Source organism: Phoxinus phoxinus, assembly GCF_949152265.1.
Source record: "Phoxinus phoxinus genome assembly, chromosome: 2".
Lineage (NCBI taxonomy): Eukaryota > Metazoa > Chordata > Actinopteri > Cypriniformes > Leuciscidae > Phoxinus > Phoxinus phoxinus.
In genome coordinates this window covers 1,720,081-1,738,678 of record NC_136877.1, presented here as the reverse complement: position 1 = coordinate 1,738,678, position 18,598 = coordinate 1,720,081, and the positions used below count along the sequence as shown (strand labels likewise).

The 18,598-nt window shown below is 37.0% G+C and overlaps 1 protein-coding gene across 1 annotated transcript; it reads right to left on the bottom strand.

Moving 5' to 3' along the window:
- Positions 1–1,829: 1,829 nt before the first annotated feature.
- On the bottom strand, positions 1,830–14,158 carry LOC306994481 (polyunsaturated fatty acid 5-lipoxygenase-like; the record flags this gene model as incomplete). Its single annotated transcript, XM_079605004.1, has 14 exons — positions 1,830–1,837; positions 2,267–2,379; positions 2,504–2,673; positions 2,864–2,950; positions 3,211–3,414; positions 3,537–3,671; positions 3,850–4,022; positions 4,109–4,218; positions 4,331–4,438; positions 5,125–5,203; positions 5,336–5,534; positions 9,739–9,899; positions 13,800–13,912; positions 14,037–14,158. The coding sequence occupies 14 exons, from the start codon at positions 14,156–14,158 to the stop codon at positions 1,830–1,832; spliced, it is 1,782 nt and encodes a 593-aa protein (XP_079461130.1).
- Positions 14,159–18,598: the final 4,440 nt, after the last annotated feature.

Sequence of the window (18,598 nt, the reverse complement as noted above, 5' to 3'; positions counted from 1 at the left end):
TATATAGGCCTGGCTAAATATATTTTCAAATTGCAACACTGTTGGGGATTTTGTCTGGGGACAAATAACCATAATCAAATGTTAATCCCTCATTCCGGCTCTTGATGGTGTTGTTCACCTCATCTAGGTTCTTGCGGAAAGTCTTGATGGCTTCCTTCACTGGTTGCTCTGTGAAGCACATTTCTGGATACTCGCCTAAGTACAGCTGGGGGGAAAAGAAAGTTCTTCAGAAACAGAACAACATCTTTCTTTCTTTTTACAAGGTAAACTGACCCTTCTCTAAGCTCCACCCCCTTGGTTACTGTCAATCACTCAGACAAGCTTATAAAACAAACAAAGAATTGGGAATTTTCATTAAAAACACGATTTTCCTCGAAAAGGAGAAATCTGAATGATATTGTTCTCGGAATGAATTCTGACATTGCAGAGCATTTTTATTTGCCATGTTTCTTTAAAGAACTTGTAAAATAATGTGGTAACATGATTAAGAACTGCAGATCAGCAGAGATCAGAATCAGTGCAAATGCTTTTTACATTCAGCTGAACAGAGCTGATTACACCACTGTAAAACATTATATGATCAATAAGTCATATATTTTTCCATTAATTTAACCAATTTCAGCTTAATTGTATAAGTTGTACAAGATTCAACAATTTTTTTTAAATAATGAGTTGATTTGAGTTGTACAGCCAATTACTAAGTTTTTAAGTTGAAGGTGAACATTTGTTACAGAGAGCTGATAACATTAGTGTGAGTGAACAGAACTCTTTCTAATTTTACTACATAATAACAATACTGGGCCTGTTTTCTTACTATCCCGTCTGTGACCTTAATCAAAACATAAACTAATTGTCACTGTTATATGTGCTCCAGAAACAAGATACAACTTCTCTAACTTTTAGATCATTAAGTTTAAATCTATCCAAACACACAGGACATCCATTTACTGACATTATAGAAGAGCAAAAGCTTGCCTGTTAGGATTGGAAGAAATGTCAAAAATGCCACTGGGGTTTAGGACAAATTGTACTAATTGGTCATGAGATAGAGTTGGCTAGTTACAGGTTAATTCTTTTTCACATTGATTTAGATTAGACTGCTGCCATGTTCTCTATCCAAATCAGACATCAAACCTCTTTCGTCTGGAACTGACTGAGGGCCCAAGATGTTCCTAGAGCCAGGCTGGAACATGTACGATCAGGCAGACTGTCCATGATATACTGCATATCCACTGTGCCCTTCTGTTCTGGAGGCGGCTTGCGCATGGTGGTTGGACTGTTGGGGATCCAGCCATACCAGTCAAACTGGAACATAAAAGTTTACACATAGATATAAGCTTATAGATATTATCTAGAATTTTGCCTAGCAATTTTTGATGCTCTTGTTGTGTGTAATGTAGTGTGTAATCTTACCTGTCCAAAGTTGACGGCAGCATGTTGTGCTGAAGCGTTGAATATCACAACGGTCAGGTACTTGACTAACTCCTCTCGAGTTTTCAGAGACTCTGGAAACTCTGAAAACAATGGCAGTACGCATTTAACTTGCGCACACATTTAAGGGTGACTTGAAACACACAAAGATGCATATAGAATATACAAGAATACAAACAATCATGCATGCTTGCACAGACCAACACTGATATTTTGGCCCTGTTTACTCCTGGTATTAAGAGGTTTTGGTTGATTGGATCACAAGTAGTTAATGGAGACACGTTCCCGTTTACACCTGGAGTTTTAATACGTCTCTTTTATCCACTTTCAACCACTTCTGTCCTAATTTCTTCAAGGAGAGTGTCTATGGCTGGGTAAATGTATGGGCTTTATCAGATTTATCGATCTAATGGACGAAATAAGCTTGCTTAAATTACATTTGAACACGACCAAAGACGACGGAAAAACATACAGAGAGCAGCAGCTTTTATTTCTGCTCTGACTGCCGCATAATATAATGAATAATGAGATTGCATGTACATTTACTCCGTTACATTTACTTGAGTAAATTATTGGACATTTTTTACTTTTAAGCAGGGCAGAGAGAAGTGTTTTTTTTTTTTTTTAGTGATTGTTCGAATGCATTCGACGACATGAGCGTCCACACTATAAAAACAATCCGGTCAAATGCGTTTTGGACTACCCATGGAAGTGGTCGAAAATGGACAAGCTCAAAACATTTAGACCCCATTTACACCTGTATTTAGCGTTATCCTCTTGTGATTCGATTGATCAGGTGTAAACAAGGTCTTTGATAAGTTAAACCTGTTCTCACTGTGAGATTTATTCATGCCAGTGCGACAATCCTCAACAAATCCTTGAATCTCCACATCTTCTTGAACGGCCTCATCGCTGTCATAGTAGATTTCGACCACAGCAGACACAAAACTACAGGAAGATCAAAAAGATTAATGAAAACAAATTAATGTAAATAACTTTTCATTGGAGTGTATGTGGAGTAATTTGTACTTTTGCACTAGTAGTACAGGATCTGAACTGTTGCTACACCTACTTGTGTATTGCCTCCCAGATCATCATGCCATCATCTCTATAATAGTACTTGGGCACATCTTTCATTCCTCGATCTTCTATGGTCTCAGGGAAGCACAGGGACTCGTAGGTTAAAGTCTCCATGGCACTTCGAATCACTTCAGACATCCCATTTACAGTGAGGCTACTAATCTGTGGATATCAAGAATTCAGTTCATATTTTGCCTAAATATTTTCAGCACTTATTTAGCCTACTCTTTGACTTTTTGAAATTTAGGAACTACTTAGGTCTGACAAAGACTAAATAATCAAATATGAATAGAATCGCTTTGATGGAATATGCTGTTCATGTGTGTATATATTAAATAAGGTGTAAAGCTACCTTGTTGAAGACCCCGTTTTCACTGATGAGTTGTTCACGGGCCCCTTTATTGATTGCAATTGTGAACCGAACATGAGGTTTCAGTAACTGTAAGAAGCATTAAAACGTGCATTAAATCATAAAAACTGATTTAAAAGCATAACCTGAAACAGCAAAAGTGGTTTACAGCAAAAGTGGTTTCCAGGTCATTCCCTGGAGGTTTTTGGTTAACATTAAACCATGGATGACAAAAAGGCAAGGATATCAGAACCAGTAACCCTTCATCAATACATTGACATATGTGAAAACACAATCTTCAGTTTAGCCCTGAATCTAAATATCATGACTGTGTATTGAGAGACTTGTACCTTGTATACAGGATGGACTGCAGAGAGCTGTCTGTACATGGCCACTTCAAAAACCTCTGATATCAGATGTGTCTTGAGAAGGTGTGTGACCAACTGGTGTACAATGAAGTCGGCAGATTTCACCCACATCTTGGCAAGCATCCAATCATCTTCATTATCACTCGGGAGAAAGATTGGGCTCTTTTCCCCTGGGGTTTGACTGAGCTGATTTAGAAAAAACAAAAAACAAAAAAAAACATTTTTACTTCAGTGAGTAAATTCACAGCTAAAGCATTTTATTTTTTAATTTATGTTTTCATATGTTACTGATTATATATGACAGATACCTGAATGGCAATTGGCACAATTTGGTCCAATCTGTTCTTGTACAGCAGGCAGAGCGGTGCAGTCAAAAAGTGCTGGGATTTGGGTGTTGACACTGCCTCCAGTATTTCATAATCCACTATGTAGATGTTTCCTGCCTGTAAACGTGTACACAGGTGCAAAGATTAGAACTAATAGTTCATGGGTTAAAATAATATTGATTTGAGTCATTTATGTAAACTAAATTATGTGAAGGTTGTCAGAATTCAAGCAAGTCAGTCTTGAATATGATAACTGACCGACTGTTCAAGTTATTTATGTCTTAATGTTTCTGACCGTTAATTCCTCTTGTAGAGTGACACCTCTCTTCAGAAAGCCCTTCACCATCTCATGTGTGACTGGAAACTTGTCTGGAATCTCCGTGCACTTCTTGATCATGACAGGATTGCAGCCATTCAAAAACTGATAGCCGAACATGTAATCCTTTCTCCAGTCTTGCATCACTTTCTCTGTGCAGATTTCAAACGGGAAAATTTAGTTCTCACAACAATTGTGGTTTTGGATATAAAGTGTTTGTTTAAATAAAGAAACAAACCTAGTAGAGTATTCTTGATATCAAAATTTGCCAATATATTTTCAAAATCACCGATGTCTTTCCAGGAATGAATTAAAGCATTAAATTTGTCAAGAACGGTTCCCCCAATCCTGAAAAAGAGTGCATACTGTATAATTATAGACATGAACGAATTTTCATTCTGGAGAACTGAGGAAAATCTCAGCTTCAGATCAACAAGGACTGTGGCCATGACAAACTTACGCTTTCAGGAAATTTAAATTGAACTCAGTAGTTTTTGCTGCATCGAACTGAAGTTCTGCAGGAAGACCCTCCAGGCTCATAGGATAGCCTTTACGCCACACATTCCACCTTCAACAAGAAAAATAACGTGAGTGTGACACACACACACACACACACACACACAATTTTGTTTTGCTATACTTGTGAGGACATTCCATAGGCGTAATGGTTTTTGTACTGTACAAACTGTATATTCTCTCCCCTTACACTGCCCCTATCCCTAAACCTGCCCATCACTGGAAACATTCTGCATTTTTACATTTTTAATAAAACATTTTTTTTAATGTTTTTTTAAGCTATTTGAATTACGAGGACTCGTGAAATGTCCTCATAAACCATGTTTAAGTTGTAATACACATATCATTATACAAATTTGTGTCCTCATAAATCACATAAACAAGAGCACACACACACACACACACACACACACACACACACACTGCTGCTATGGACCTATGTATATGACAACATACTGTATATGCAACGCTATCTCACGACCAATTCGTACGAGTGATTAAAAGGTGGCTAATTCGTACGAATTCTTACGACCTCACGCGTACGATTTGTCTAAACCCATGTGATGGTTAGGTTTAGGGGCGGGGTCAGGGAGAGGCCATTCGTACGAATTGGGCAACTCGTCAAATTTGTACAAATTATTGTGTCAAGCACACTGAACTGAACTGTATCTATGGAGGAATAAAGAAAAAAACTGCAACAAATGAATATTGTTCAAGAATGTAATTGTTTCTTCAAACCTGAATTTTTCCTGTCTAGATTCCAGTTCTCCTCGTCTTTTCTCTCCAAGCAATGCGTTGTCATCCTGAGGCAATCGAGCTAAATGAATGCACAGAGAAATATAGCACACATTGTACACATAGAAAAGACAACAGCATTTAAGACATGATTCAATAACAACTGAACTTAATAATAATAATAATAATAATGCTTCATTTAAAATGCACGTACCAGTGCCTTCTCGGATAAGGACTTCCTTTGTGTCTTCAATCCAGCGCTGATAGGGGAACTCAAAGCATTTTCCATAGGGTGCTTTCACTGTGATATGCCGACAAAACCACTGAAAATTGACCAAGCGTGCCGCCTTTTCAAGTTTCACCTGAACAATGTCTCCAAAGTCCTTCTCCACACAGATGTCGAAGGAGAACTCCTTTAATGACAACTTTTATTAGACACATTATATACTGGCATGTATATACTGTACATTGTTCATCTAGGTGTCAAGAATGATGCACACCTTTTAGATTTTTGATATTTATGACAATTAAATGTTAAATCATATGTAAATATTGCTATGTGTGATATATGCTGATGTATGCTGATGTATGCTGTTACAAGGTGGAGCCCTGTACATGTATCTTGGTTATGACAAGTAAAGGCAGAACAAGAACGACATTGACAGTGAACAACTCGTGGTGTGTCTTCTTTTTATTATATCTTTGTTTTCCTAAGTGTTAAGGCTAAACAGCTTGCTAGGAGTTACCAAAAGATATTACACTATGTATTTCACTACTGTATGGGATCATACAAAATATGACAATATTTAAAGCTCAATAGCATTTGAAGACAATTACTTTCAGTCATACATACAGTTAAATTAATAATCGGCTAAAAGTAAAGCTAACTCTTCCCAAGTAAATTAAGTAATAAATATCAAGTTAGTTTAAAGTCCATTCTAGTTAACATACTCTATATGTACTAATCTTACTTAAGATGTAATAGTAAGATTACTTGAGTAATTCCATTTAACTAACAGTGTTGTACTAAATTCCTTATACATATAAGGGCGGTCTCCCAGACAGAGTTTAAAATAAATGAGGACTAGGCTAATTCTACGTAAATTAATACGGACTTAAAAAATGGCTTTCCGAGCCATTGCTTTATTTGAGATTAAGTACCCGACTAGGGAGGTGCAGACTAAGGTTAATTAAGACTAACTAGCTACTCTCTGTGAAGCCGATTAGAGTAATGTTGTGCACTTGGTGCAGACCTGAGGTTGCTTCAAAAACCAGGGTTGGACCCTTAAGAAACATTAACATTGTGTGGAACTGGAGTAAATCACCCAACCAAACAATGGACAAAGGTAAAAGACAACTTTCAAAGAATTGCAGTGACTTTGAAAGGACCCTTTTAAAGCAAGATAGTGTCAAACCAGCCAATTATTGAGGACAAACAGCATGATTCAGCAACAGAAAACAAGAAAATTATTGGACTTCAATTTGCAATGAATTAAATTCGAATGAAAAAGTAAGCAACAGGACACTTCAACAACTTCAGGTAAGATACTGTATTATTGTTGGTCTACTTTTACATGTCAGTCACTTTGAAATGTTGCTTAATTTTGATCCAAGTATATTACAAACAGCATCATACAGAATTAAAATGTTTTATATTGTCTCATCTTTCTAAGATCCTTAGATAATGTGTTCTGCAAACATCTTAAATACTATTGTTCTCAACATGGTTTTAATCTGCCATTTTAAGCTATGGAGACTTCAAAAAATATGTGCAGTCGGTTTCCACATTTTCTTCAAGTAGGCTAAAGTGAAATAAGAATAGTATGTGGTGGTGACAAATGCTTAGTTAGTATAGTTCACTTACACAAGAGTTCTAGTCACTAAAAAAGAACTGTAAAGTGTACTTGATAATTTAATTTAATTAAAATGCGTCTCTATAGCATGCAGTGTGTTTATAGTGCAATTTATACGCGAAAATTAGTTTTTACATGCATAGGACACGCATTGGTTGTTAGGATAGGTTTAGTAGTGGTTTGCGGTGCGGGCGTTTCTAGATCCGCCCACATGTGCGAGCGAAATATCAAAGCCATAAACTGATTTGTAAACCACAGACGAAAATTGAGAAATTGAGCCGAAACCTAATTTTCCATCTATTAAACTAAACAAAAAAAATGAATAAATGATCCGTCTTTTCATTTCTCGTTATTCCATTCCAAAATGAAATGATCAGATGATACACGGACTCCTGTGACCTTCTTTCTGTACGATCTGAATTTTCCACTTTTTTAATTTTAGAAAACTGAATTTGAAGTTTCGAATTTCTTCTTCATCTTGAAAACTTGAATCTGTATTTTTTTTTTTTAAATGGATATTTGCAGTCGGACGCGAATAGTGCGTCAGGCGCGAGTGATTTCAATGTTAAGTCAATGCAAAGACACTTTGACGCGCATAAAAACAAAAGTTTGAAGCGAAATTAGGCGAAAGTTTCAAAAGTTTCGAAACCTGTTAGCGGCCATCTTTTTACAAGATGTGTGATGTTGATAAGATCATTTATCGAGAGAGTCACCGCTCTGTATTTGCTCTGGAGAGCAGAACGGTGGCGTAGGGATCATCGTCGCCAAATTTGGGTCCACCAGACCCTTCGGAGGCGAACCCAGTTTGGCGAGTTTTTCACCATTTGCTCCAGGAGCTGCGCCTGGATGACGGCCGCTTTCAGCGGTACTTCCGCCTGTCCCGCGCCCAGTTTGATGACCTGCTGTCCCGCATCGGAGCGATCATAATCCTATGCCACTTTATGCCACGTGAAGCAAGCAGGCTCCTGATTGGTTAACGCGGCGCGAATTGATGCAGAAATTCCGATTTTTCAACTCGGGCGGCAGACGCGAATTCGCGTCAAACATGCACAAAAAGTACTATAAAATCATTTGCGCGTAAAGCCTTGTTTATACTTTCGCCTAGCTCCGCAGTGCGAGTCTCCGCAGACAGCGCGCGCACCTCTCCAAACGGTCGAGGCGTTTATACTTGACGCGCTCGCCGTTGTACTATTCTTTGAAACGACAGGGGGTGACTCGAGTAATTGCCCTCTAAAACATCAGGAATCGGTGAGAAGAAGAAAGATAAGCACGTGACAATGTTTATTTTAGTATACCACCACCAATACAAAAATAATCGTGTAAAACCCAGTAAACCCTGAGATTATTACGTGTGCCATTAGATCAAAATATTTGTAGGCTAGCCTATATGGGAATACATGTATGTATACAACTAAATGAACAATCTCTTAAAAAAATTATAATTTCGCTAAACATTTCATTAACTTTCGTGTACATTTGTATTAAACATGGACCTTTATGTTCATTAAAAAGGCTTTTTATGCTATTGTATGCTCATTTTTTAAATGTAAGCAACTAATTTAGACGCGCAAACTGGGTGCTGGTGTGATGAGAAGGTCGTGCTCGGCCAGATTCGGCTCGAAGTCATTCATCTTCGGATGCGGAGCCGCGCGCGCTGTTACAAAATCTGCCGTGCACACCGCCAGGCGAAATGGGCCTTTGCGCTAGCCTGGGAAAACCCAGACAACTCTCAGTTGTAACTGAGTTAGAGCAAATCTAAATTTGCCGGAAGTGGTCTGGGTTTTCGCAGGCGACCGCCCACACCGCAATGACGTCATTGAGGTTAAAATAGTTGCTTACATTTAAAAAATGAGCATACAATAGCATAAAAAGCCTTTTTAATGAACATAAAGGTCCATGTTTAATACAAATGTACACGAAAGTTAATGAAATGTTTAGCGAAATTATATATTTTTTAAGAGATCGTTCATTAATGTTAAAATATGAATAGTTTTTTTTTTATCCGAATCAGTTTCCTTCTAAATATTATGAAATTGAGTGTATAGCCTACAGTTACACTTAACTTAACGATCATTATCAACATTAAATAGCAAAACGGCTTTTTAATTACTGAATGAAATGTCGAGCCAGGACGAGCTTTAGGACGTTTCTGAATCCGATGCAGATGTAGTCTTTACTCTTTAACACGTGATTTTCTCATTTTTTTTGCTCGAAATGTTGCTTTTATGTATGAAACTGTGTGTTGATTAAAAAAATTCACGAATATAGAATTAAAACGGGCATATCATTACAAAAGCTTTCTATTTTAAACAAATGCTGTTCCTTTTAACTTTTCTGTTCAACAATGAATCCTGAAATAAAGTTTCACGCTATTAAAAAATATTAAGCAGCACAACTGTTTCTAAAATTGATAATCAGCATAACCTATTACTGATTTCTGAAGGATCCTGTGACACTGAAGATTGAAGTAATGATGCTGAAAAGGATGATCACAGCCATAAATTATACTTTTAAAGTATATTAAAAGACAAAACCATTATTTTAAATTGTAATAATAGCCTATTTCACATTACATTTGATCAAATAAATGCAGCCTTCGTGAGCATAAGAGAGTTCTTTCAAAAACATTAAAACTAATGTTTCCAAGTTTTTGACCAGTAATGTATCCTATATAATAAAGGAAATAAAAAATAATAATAACTTAAAATAAAAATAAAATAATAATAACTTAAAATAAAAATAATCAAGTCTTTAAAATTCTTACCTTTTCAAAAGCACCAAAAACACCAAAATAGGATTTGTTGACCAGGACTTTTTCACTGCTCTGATTCTTTGAGTTTACCAGCGTCAGGAAAATGCGGTTCGTTTTCTCAGCAATAATCTGTTTACTAGTAGAAACAGTCACCTTGTAGGTCAACATTTTGCCTGAATGAAAGATGTACAAACTCTGGATCCTCAGTTTATTCTTGAGCACCTTTATATGAAGTTCACTTCCGGCGCTACTCTCCGCCTCCTGTGACATTAGACAAGTCAAGTCAAGTCAAGTCATTATAATGTGGAATTGGTCCATCAATCAAAAATGTCATGTGCATACCTGCAGATGTGATCTATATCAAGTTTCTGAACTAGAGACAGGGATAAATGTAGAGGTATTCCTGTGCAGACAATCTCTGATAACGTTTTCCAATTACTATTTAAAATTCACCTCCTTAATAATAGCATTAATGGATAATGTGATATAAAATTAAAGAGTAATATAAGAGTGTATATAGGCTACAATTTAATTTGGATATAATACGTTCAAAATGCCCTCCCGCAATGTACAGTAAATGTGGGTCAAAACAAAGGGTAAAAATATCAGTTTTTTGTTATTGTTAAAAACCAAGATCGTGTGGTATTTACAAGAAGAGATCAATTCATTTTTGACCGGCGCCGAGTCCCGTAGCTGTTGCGCTTCGCTGTAATTTGCATTTTAAAGATGTAGGCTACACAACAGGAATAAGAAAATCTTACCTGTCGCTTATTTGTGCACATCAAAAGAAACAAAACAAAAAACAGCTGCTTTATGAATGGATCAACCCCAATCCTCACCCCGGTGAATCGGGTGACGGTAATGTAGGCCTAGTTATTATTATTTTTTAGGTTTTTCTCTTTTTTTTAATGTTTACAATGAATAGTATTTACCTATTAGGTAACGCTTTAGATTACAGCCCGGAAACTACTGTGTAATTAAAGCGATTTAACAGTGTACCTTTCTGTAGGCCTAATTATAGTGTACCTTATGTATAATTAACACAGTCTCACCCCAAAACGTCACATACTGACGGGTCTTGACCATACGGCAACATACGACGAAAAGGGTACCCTTTAACGTCCATGTGTGACGATTCGGGTATGGTTGGGTTTAGGTATGCGTTAGGGTATCGCTAGGAGGCGCTGCTGGTGCGCTTATGTCTGCGTCTCATATTGACGTTATAGGGGTACCCTTTTCGTCGTATGTTGACGTATGGTCAAGACCCGTCAGTATATGACGTTTTGGGGTGAGACCGGGCTGGTATAAGGGAACAACATGTAAAGTTTGGATAATAAAGGGGAAACAACCAGAAGAATTAAAAAAAATTATACTGTAAGTATTATAGAACTAAGCGGTCCTTATTCTACTATTATGATACAACAATCACATTTGGGACCAATTTAGCAAGAACATACACTGCATATATTTTTGTAATAATGGTGTACCAATACTATAGGCTTTTAAAAAATTACAGGGTGCATCTATGCATTTATACAGTAATATTTTTAACAAAAGTGCACTGAAAACTAAAACAATTGCAACGTTTGCTGAAATATTGGTGAAAGATACTCTTGTTTAATGTAGTGCTTGTTACCCTCTTGTTCCATGTTACAGGCTATGTACAATAAAAATACATACACACAATCTAATATCACTGACTCGGAAACCTTGATAGTAGAATAAGTACCCCTTAGTTCTATAATACTTGCAGTATAAATATATTTTTAAATCTCCTGGTTGTTATCCCTGTATTCCCCAAACTTTACATATTGTTCCCTTATACTTGCATGCAAGTACTTCATAGGTACACTATAATTACAGAAAGTTACGCTGTAAATTCGTCTTAATTACGCAGTACTTTCCGGGCTGTAATCTAAAGCGTTACCATAAAAAAATTATTTCCTTATTCCGGCTATATGCCATGTGCAATGAACTTGTTATGACAGTTCATTCCATGCATTTACACAATAGCAGTGTTGCCTAATACCTTTTGTTTTTGATTTTTGTTTAGAAATAACTGAAAAGTTTTCTGTTTCCAACTAACTTACACCCACAGTGTGTCATTCATTATTGCAACAATGAAAACGAAAAACTGTCTCCAACACAGCAAACTTTCACAACCTGTAAAATAAAGAGTGTGATCTATCGATACAGAACAACCATGTGTGTAGTAACACGTTACAATAACAGCCTGAATAATCATGTAGTAATATTTAAATGAATAATTTCTTCAGCACAAACTAACGAGTCAAAGCATGCACTACTCAAGAACTAATGAAGAACTGAGAGTCACGTAAACACCACTAAATTTCTCGGAGTCTTTATTGATGAATGTCTACAATTTAAATATCATATTGATCAGTTAATAAAAAAAAATATCCAAATACGTTGGATTATTTTTTAAAGTAAGAAATTTTCTTCCACAGTCAGCACTTGTCATCTTATATAAAACCTTGTTTGAGCCTCATTTAAATTATTGTAATGTCATATTGGTGTAATACTTTTACGAGCTACCTGAAAAAAATACAGTCTTTACAGAAAAACATTATACGGGTATTATTACTGCGCCAAGTCGAAGTGCTCCCAAGCACTTGCTATGGTATTCCGCCATACAATATAGTTATCCATTTTACACGCTTAGAAAAGCGCAACATTTTGTTTTGTGTCACCGTCCTAGGTCGAGTTACACTACTCGAGTAACTGGAGTATCCCTTTAAGGAAAAATTGCTTTTAACATACACTTTTTGAACACTTTGTAAGCGTTATACTTGTGCTGGGATCGTCTGTTTGTTTGTAGTGTTTGTGTCTTGTTGTATTTATATATTTGTTTATCTGTGTTTATGGATTGAGTTTTTTGTTTGTATATTATATGTTGTATGTTGTTATTGGGCCCCCTTCTAAAAGCTTTAATAGCTTTTTGGGGGTTTCCTAGCCTGGCTAACGCCAGACCCAATTCTCGTTGAGACTTGGGTCTGGGAACCACATGTTCATTTTCTCGTATTTGAGGCGTGGTTTACGAATGCCCGGCGCCGTTTATTGGGTGCTAAGAATGTCTATCAAATGCGCCTGTACGTAGCTCATAGCCAATCGTTTCCATTATACCAGATGACGTATGTAGAGCGACAGAAATTAGACAAGGAAGAAGACGATGGGTAAGATATTTTTGTGTAAACAATGACGTTCAGCGACGTGCATCAAAAGGTAGCTTCGCGTCTGCTGCCATGTTGAATCCATAGATATAAACAAACTTCTTAGTTGTGTCGCATAGATGTCGTCATAGATGCTGCTCCCTCCCCGTTCTGTGATTGGTTCCCTAGATGAGGTGAAAATCTGGTCCATGGTATCCAGACTGCCTTTCAGCGTGAATAAAATCGCGCTGCACAAAGGCAGTATGGGGAAACCCAGGCTAGGGGTTTCCCCCTTTTTTCACAAAATAACCATTCTATAATTACTGTACTCTGTATTTGTCTTTAAAATGATGACGTGTGAAATAGAGAAAGATATTGACAAAAAAGCAATCCGGTCAAATGCGTTTTCAACTACCCATGGAAGTGGTCGAAAGTGGACAAGCTCAAAACATTTAGACCGCATTTACACCTGTATTTAGCGTCTGTCACAATGTCTGGGTGATGTCCCCTGGGTAGCCACTAGAGGTCCTTTCCCCCCACAGGTGTCAGTCACTATTGGACTACAATCCCCATCACCCTTGTCGGACTCATTATCACACTCAGCTGTTCCCACTCACCTTGTTAGTATCTGCCTATTTATACCCTGTCTGTTTGATCACTTGGTGTGGAATCCTTGTATATTGTCCCCACACTTCCGTTCCTGTTGCTTGGTTATGTCTTGTGTTTTTGGATTGCCTTTTGGATTTCGACCCTTGCCTGGACTGCTTGTGAGTACGGATTACCCTTTAATAAACTGCGCTTGGACTATCAACCTTTTGTGTGTGTGTCGTGACAGCGTCATCCTCTTGTGATCCGATTGATCAGGTGTAAACAAGGCCTTTGATAAGTTAAACCTGTTCTCACTGTGAGATTTATTCATGCCAGTGCGACAATCCTTAACAAATCCTTGAATCTCCACGTCTCTTTGAACGACCTCATCGCTGTCATAGTAGATTTCGACCACAGCAGACACAAAACTACAGGAAGATCAAAAAGATTAATGAAAACAAATTAATGTAAATAACTTTTCATTGGAGTGTATGTGGACTAATTTGTACTTTTGCACTACTAGTACATGATCTGAACGGTTGCTACACCTACCTGTGTATTGCATCCCAGATCCTCATGCCATCATCTCTATAATAGTACTTGGGCACATCTTCCATTCCTCGATCTTTTATGGTCTCAGGGAAGCACAGGGACTTGTAGGTTAAAGTATCCATGGCCCTTTTAAAGGGCACCTATTTTGACATTTAAAATGTCCCTAATGTTGTTTTGGGAATCCCCAACAAAAGTTTTACATGCATGTAATGACAAAAAACACTTTTGTTGTCGTATAATATGCATTTATTTTTACCTGATTTGCTCACTGACTCCCAAATGATTCGTTCAACGACTCATTTTTCCAAACCCCTCCTTTGCGCGACGCTAATCTGCGTTGATTGGTCATATGATTGGTATACTATATTGTTTAACACGGAGTAAATGATGCTTTTATCAATTAAATTGTGTTATAATAATGATTATAGTCCACTGCTTTGTAGTTCGTAGTAAAAAAATAAAATAAGATAAAGAATTTAATGTTATGTTAGCGAGCATAGCCCAGAGTTCATATTGTAAAAGCACAATCAGTCTTTGTTTGCGTTAGCCCGATGCATAAACATAACGTTTAAAAAAAAAAAAAAAAAAAAAAATGCAGTTACGTTACTACGAGGTATTACTCTATTCTTTAAGACAACTCCGAAAACAACGACAAACACTTCACATATCTCAATACAATTGTCATTGAAGACCTCGAAGCTAAACTGTGCTTACACAACAAACAAAATAATTATCAAGCATGCTACATAAAACATAAAAGCAACAATTATTAAATATAGCTGCAAGCAGCAATCACCGGGGCCAAGCGCAAGCAAGACGACAAGACATGCCAAAGTGGCTGGAAGTGAGAGACCAACTGCAGCAAGGAGCAATTGAAGACATTTAAAGATGAATTTTGGCAAAATGGTTGAAAAATCACATACAATAACTAAAAATATGATTATCACTTTCGACCAATAGGTGGCGCAGTTACGAAACTGATGTGATGTGGTCAGAGTGAAGTGACAATGACACTTACAAAGTTTGGTGTCAATATGTCAAGGCATTGCAGATATAAAGCCTGAATAGTCATTTTGGCATCATGCCTCAACTTTGCCACTGCGGTATACAAAAACGGTTTCGTCTATCGACACGAAATCCATAACTTTTACTCGGCACGGTCTGGAGATGACACGATCCGATTTTGGTGAAAATCGGACATTTGGTCTAGGAGGAGTTCGAAAAAGTAGGTTTTAAAAGAAAATAAAGATGGCGGACAGGAAGTTTGTCTGACTATGGCAAAATTGGTATCTATGTTTTCAGCATAACCCAAGGAATCTATTGAGATCAGTGTCATTACTATAGGCAAATTTATTCAAAAGTTATTACGGCTTTAGGGCGTTGTACTGATGACCCATACTGAGTTTCGTAACAATACGTTCATGCGTTCATAAAATACAGCATTTTAGCACATAATTCAAAATGGCCGACAGCCAAAATGGCCGATATGGGAAAATTGGATATCAGTCAACTCAGCACGACGCCCTGAATCTAACGAGACCACTTTTGTGATTTTTGGACAAACCGTTCAGAAGTTATAAGCAAAAACATAAATTCTTCATATCTCCGGACCAGTAGGTGGCGCTGCGCCGAAACGCAGCATGTAGCCTCAGGTCATGCTTGTGATGACATGTACCAAATTTGGTCTGAATCCGATAAAGCGTTGTGGAGATACGGCCTTACGTCTGTTTTCGCAAGCGCTACGTAAAATTTATTTGCGCGGTATTCGAGAACGGTAATTCGAATCAACTTGAATTCCATAACTTTTGGTTGTCAAGGTCTGGAGATGATCTGGTTAATTTTTCGTGAAATTCGGAGCAACGGCCTAGGAGGAGTTCGAAAAAGTAGGTTTTTCGGAAAATTCAAAATGGCGGGAAAACTATTATGACGGAAAATGACATCATATGGTGCAGTCGAATCGTCATGAGGCCAGGAATCAGAGGAAAAAAGAATTTTGTTTCTAGCCCTTGTGGTTCAAAAGTTATTAGCATAAACATGAGTGAAACTTTGGACAGCTGGTGGCGCTAGAGGGAATGAGTTGGAGACTCCAAATTTGCTATGGTGATAGTTCGGGCTGTCCTCTATCACTGTGCCAATTTTCATAAGTTTCCCGCAAACGGTTCTATAGGCTGCCATAGACGCCCAGTCGGAAAAAGAAGAATAAGAACGGGAACAAATACAATAGGTGCCCGCACCTTCAGTGCTTGGCCCCTAATAACACTAGGTTGTGATATGGAGGAGGAAGCTGATGCAAATACACTTGGAACTGAACCTTCCTTCAATATCAGCCGGCTCGCGGATCCAAGTTTGATTGCATTTAAGTTGGTAAAGCAATCGTCTTCAAAATGGCGCGAACAAAGCACAAGGCTCGGACTATACTTCTGTGGTATAGTTGTATATATGAATTGTAGCCACTTAGTCTTCAAATGCTCCTCCTTGGGCAGATTAAAAAAGTTGGCTTTTGAGTCGCACTTCAGAACACAGGTTCTCGTCGCCATGATGTTTTCAAGTTTTCCCCTGGCCTTGGAGCGCAATAAGTGGGCGTATCGTATTCAAATAACTTGACAAGTTGACGTCATCTAGTCAAAGAAAAAGCTTCGGTCTTCTAACGATTCATAAAAATGACTCAGAGTCGACTCTTACTTTTGAAAGACAATAACTTTATATACGGTGAACTTTCATATTTCAAACTTTGCAGGATGTTTTTGTTCACTTAGATCTATGTTGAGTAAATTTATTTTATTAGGATAAACCCCTTGAGATGCATCATCTCGTTTTCAAGGGGGTCCTAAAGTACATCACGACCATCACAAAAGAACAAAAGTACAATTATACATACTAGACAAACAAATACATACAGAACCACAAACACACACACAAAAAAAAGACAATAATATTAACCGAAATATACCGAACTTTACAACCACTACATCAAATTGGCAGAAATACATTTGAAATTGAATGTATAAAGTGTATATATATATATATATATATATATATATATATATATATATATATATATATATATATATATATATATATATGTATATGTGTGTATTTGGATCACAAAATCATAATACAATTAATTTAAATAAAAATAAAAATTAAAAAAGAATTCACATTGAGTCAGCATCATACATTACAAGAGCAGTCAATCACAAAGTAAGAAGACAAGGTATGCTTAAACATCCCAAATTAAGTGATGGATCTAATATCGGAAGGTAAGTTATTCCAGTCTAAAGTGGCTTTAAACATAAAAGCTCTTTTGCCAACTGTCTTCTTGGCTCGGGGGACAGAAAAATAAAGCTGAACAGAGTGCCTCAAATGATAATTTGAAGTAATAGGAACAAAATACTGTTTTAAATAAAACAGGTAATTGAAATGGATACATTTGAATATTAGTTGAAGCCAGTGCTTTTGTCTTCTTATATTTAAAGATGGCCAATTCAGGGCATAATACATTGTGCAATGATGCGTGAGAAAAGGGCATCCAAGGACAAATCTGCAGTGTCTGTTATAAGCTGTTTTAAGACGGGAAAGGTCTGATTTTACAGAGTTTTGGTAAACAACATCACAATAGTCAAAAATCGGAAGTATAAGTTGAGAGGCGAGTTTCCTGCGAACACTATAAGTGAAGCAGTTACGAGACCGATATAAAACATTAATTCCATAATTGACTTTACGTAAGATATGACCAATATGAATTTTGAAAGAAAGCTCAGAATCTAGCCATACACCAAGATATTTAAATTTTTCAACTTGAGGCAGAGGAGTACCGTCAGAACAAGTTATTACACAAGAATTGGTTTCAGATTTTAGTTTTTGTCTAGTACCAAAAATCATGAGATATGTTTTAGTTTTGTTAAGCAATCATTTGTTATGAAAAAGCCAATCCTGTAAAATTTTTAAATCATACTAAAGACACGCTTGAATTTGAGGAAGATCATGTTTAGATGTATATAAAACGGTGTCATCGGCATAAAGTTGAGCACAACAGTTATTAAGAATTGATGGTAAGTTATTAACGTAAATCGAAAAAAGGAGTGGTCCCAAAGTTAAGCCCTGGGGCACACCTCTTTGCTGAGTTAGCAGATTAGATTTATTTCCATGTATGATTACACATTGTTTTCTATTATGGAGGTATGCACTAAACCACAATACTGCGTTTTTAGACAGGCCAGTAGCATAGAGCTTGTCTAAAAGAAGATAGTGATCAACAAGGTCAAAGGCTTTAGTCAAGTCAATAAATATTGCACCTGTAAGTTTGCCATTATCTGCAGCAGAGAAGGCATCACTGGTGAATTTAAGAAGGGCAGTAGAAGTAGAGTGGTTAGATCTAAAGCCAGATTGAAATGGTGATAATATATTGTTTGCACTAAGAAAATGTGAGAGTTGATTATAAATTAGTTTTTCAAACACTTTAGCAATAGAACATATAATAGATATGGGTCTGTAATTGTTAGGATCTAGTACATCTCCTCCTTTATGTATTGGAGTGATGCGTGCGCACTTCCAGATAGCTG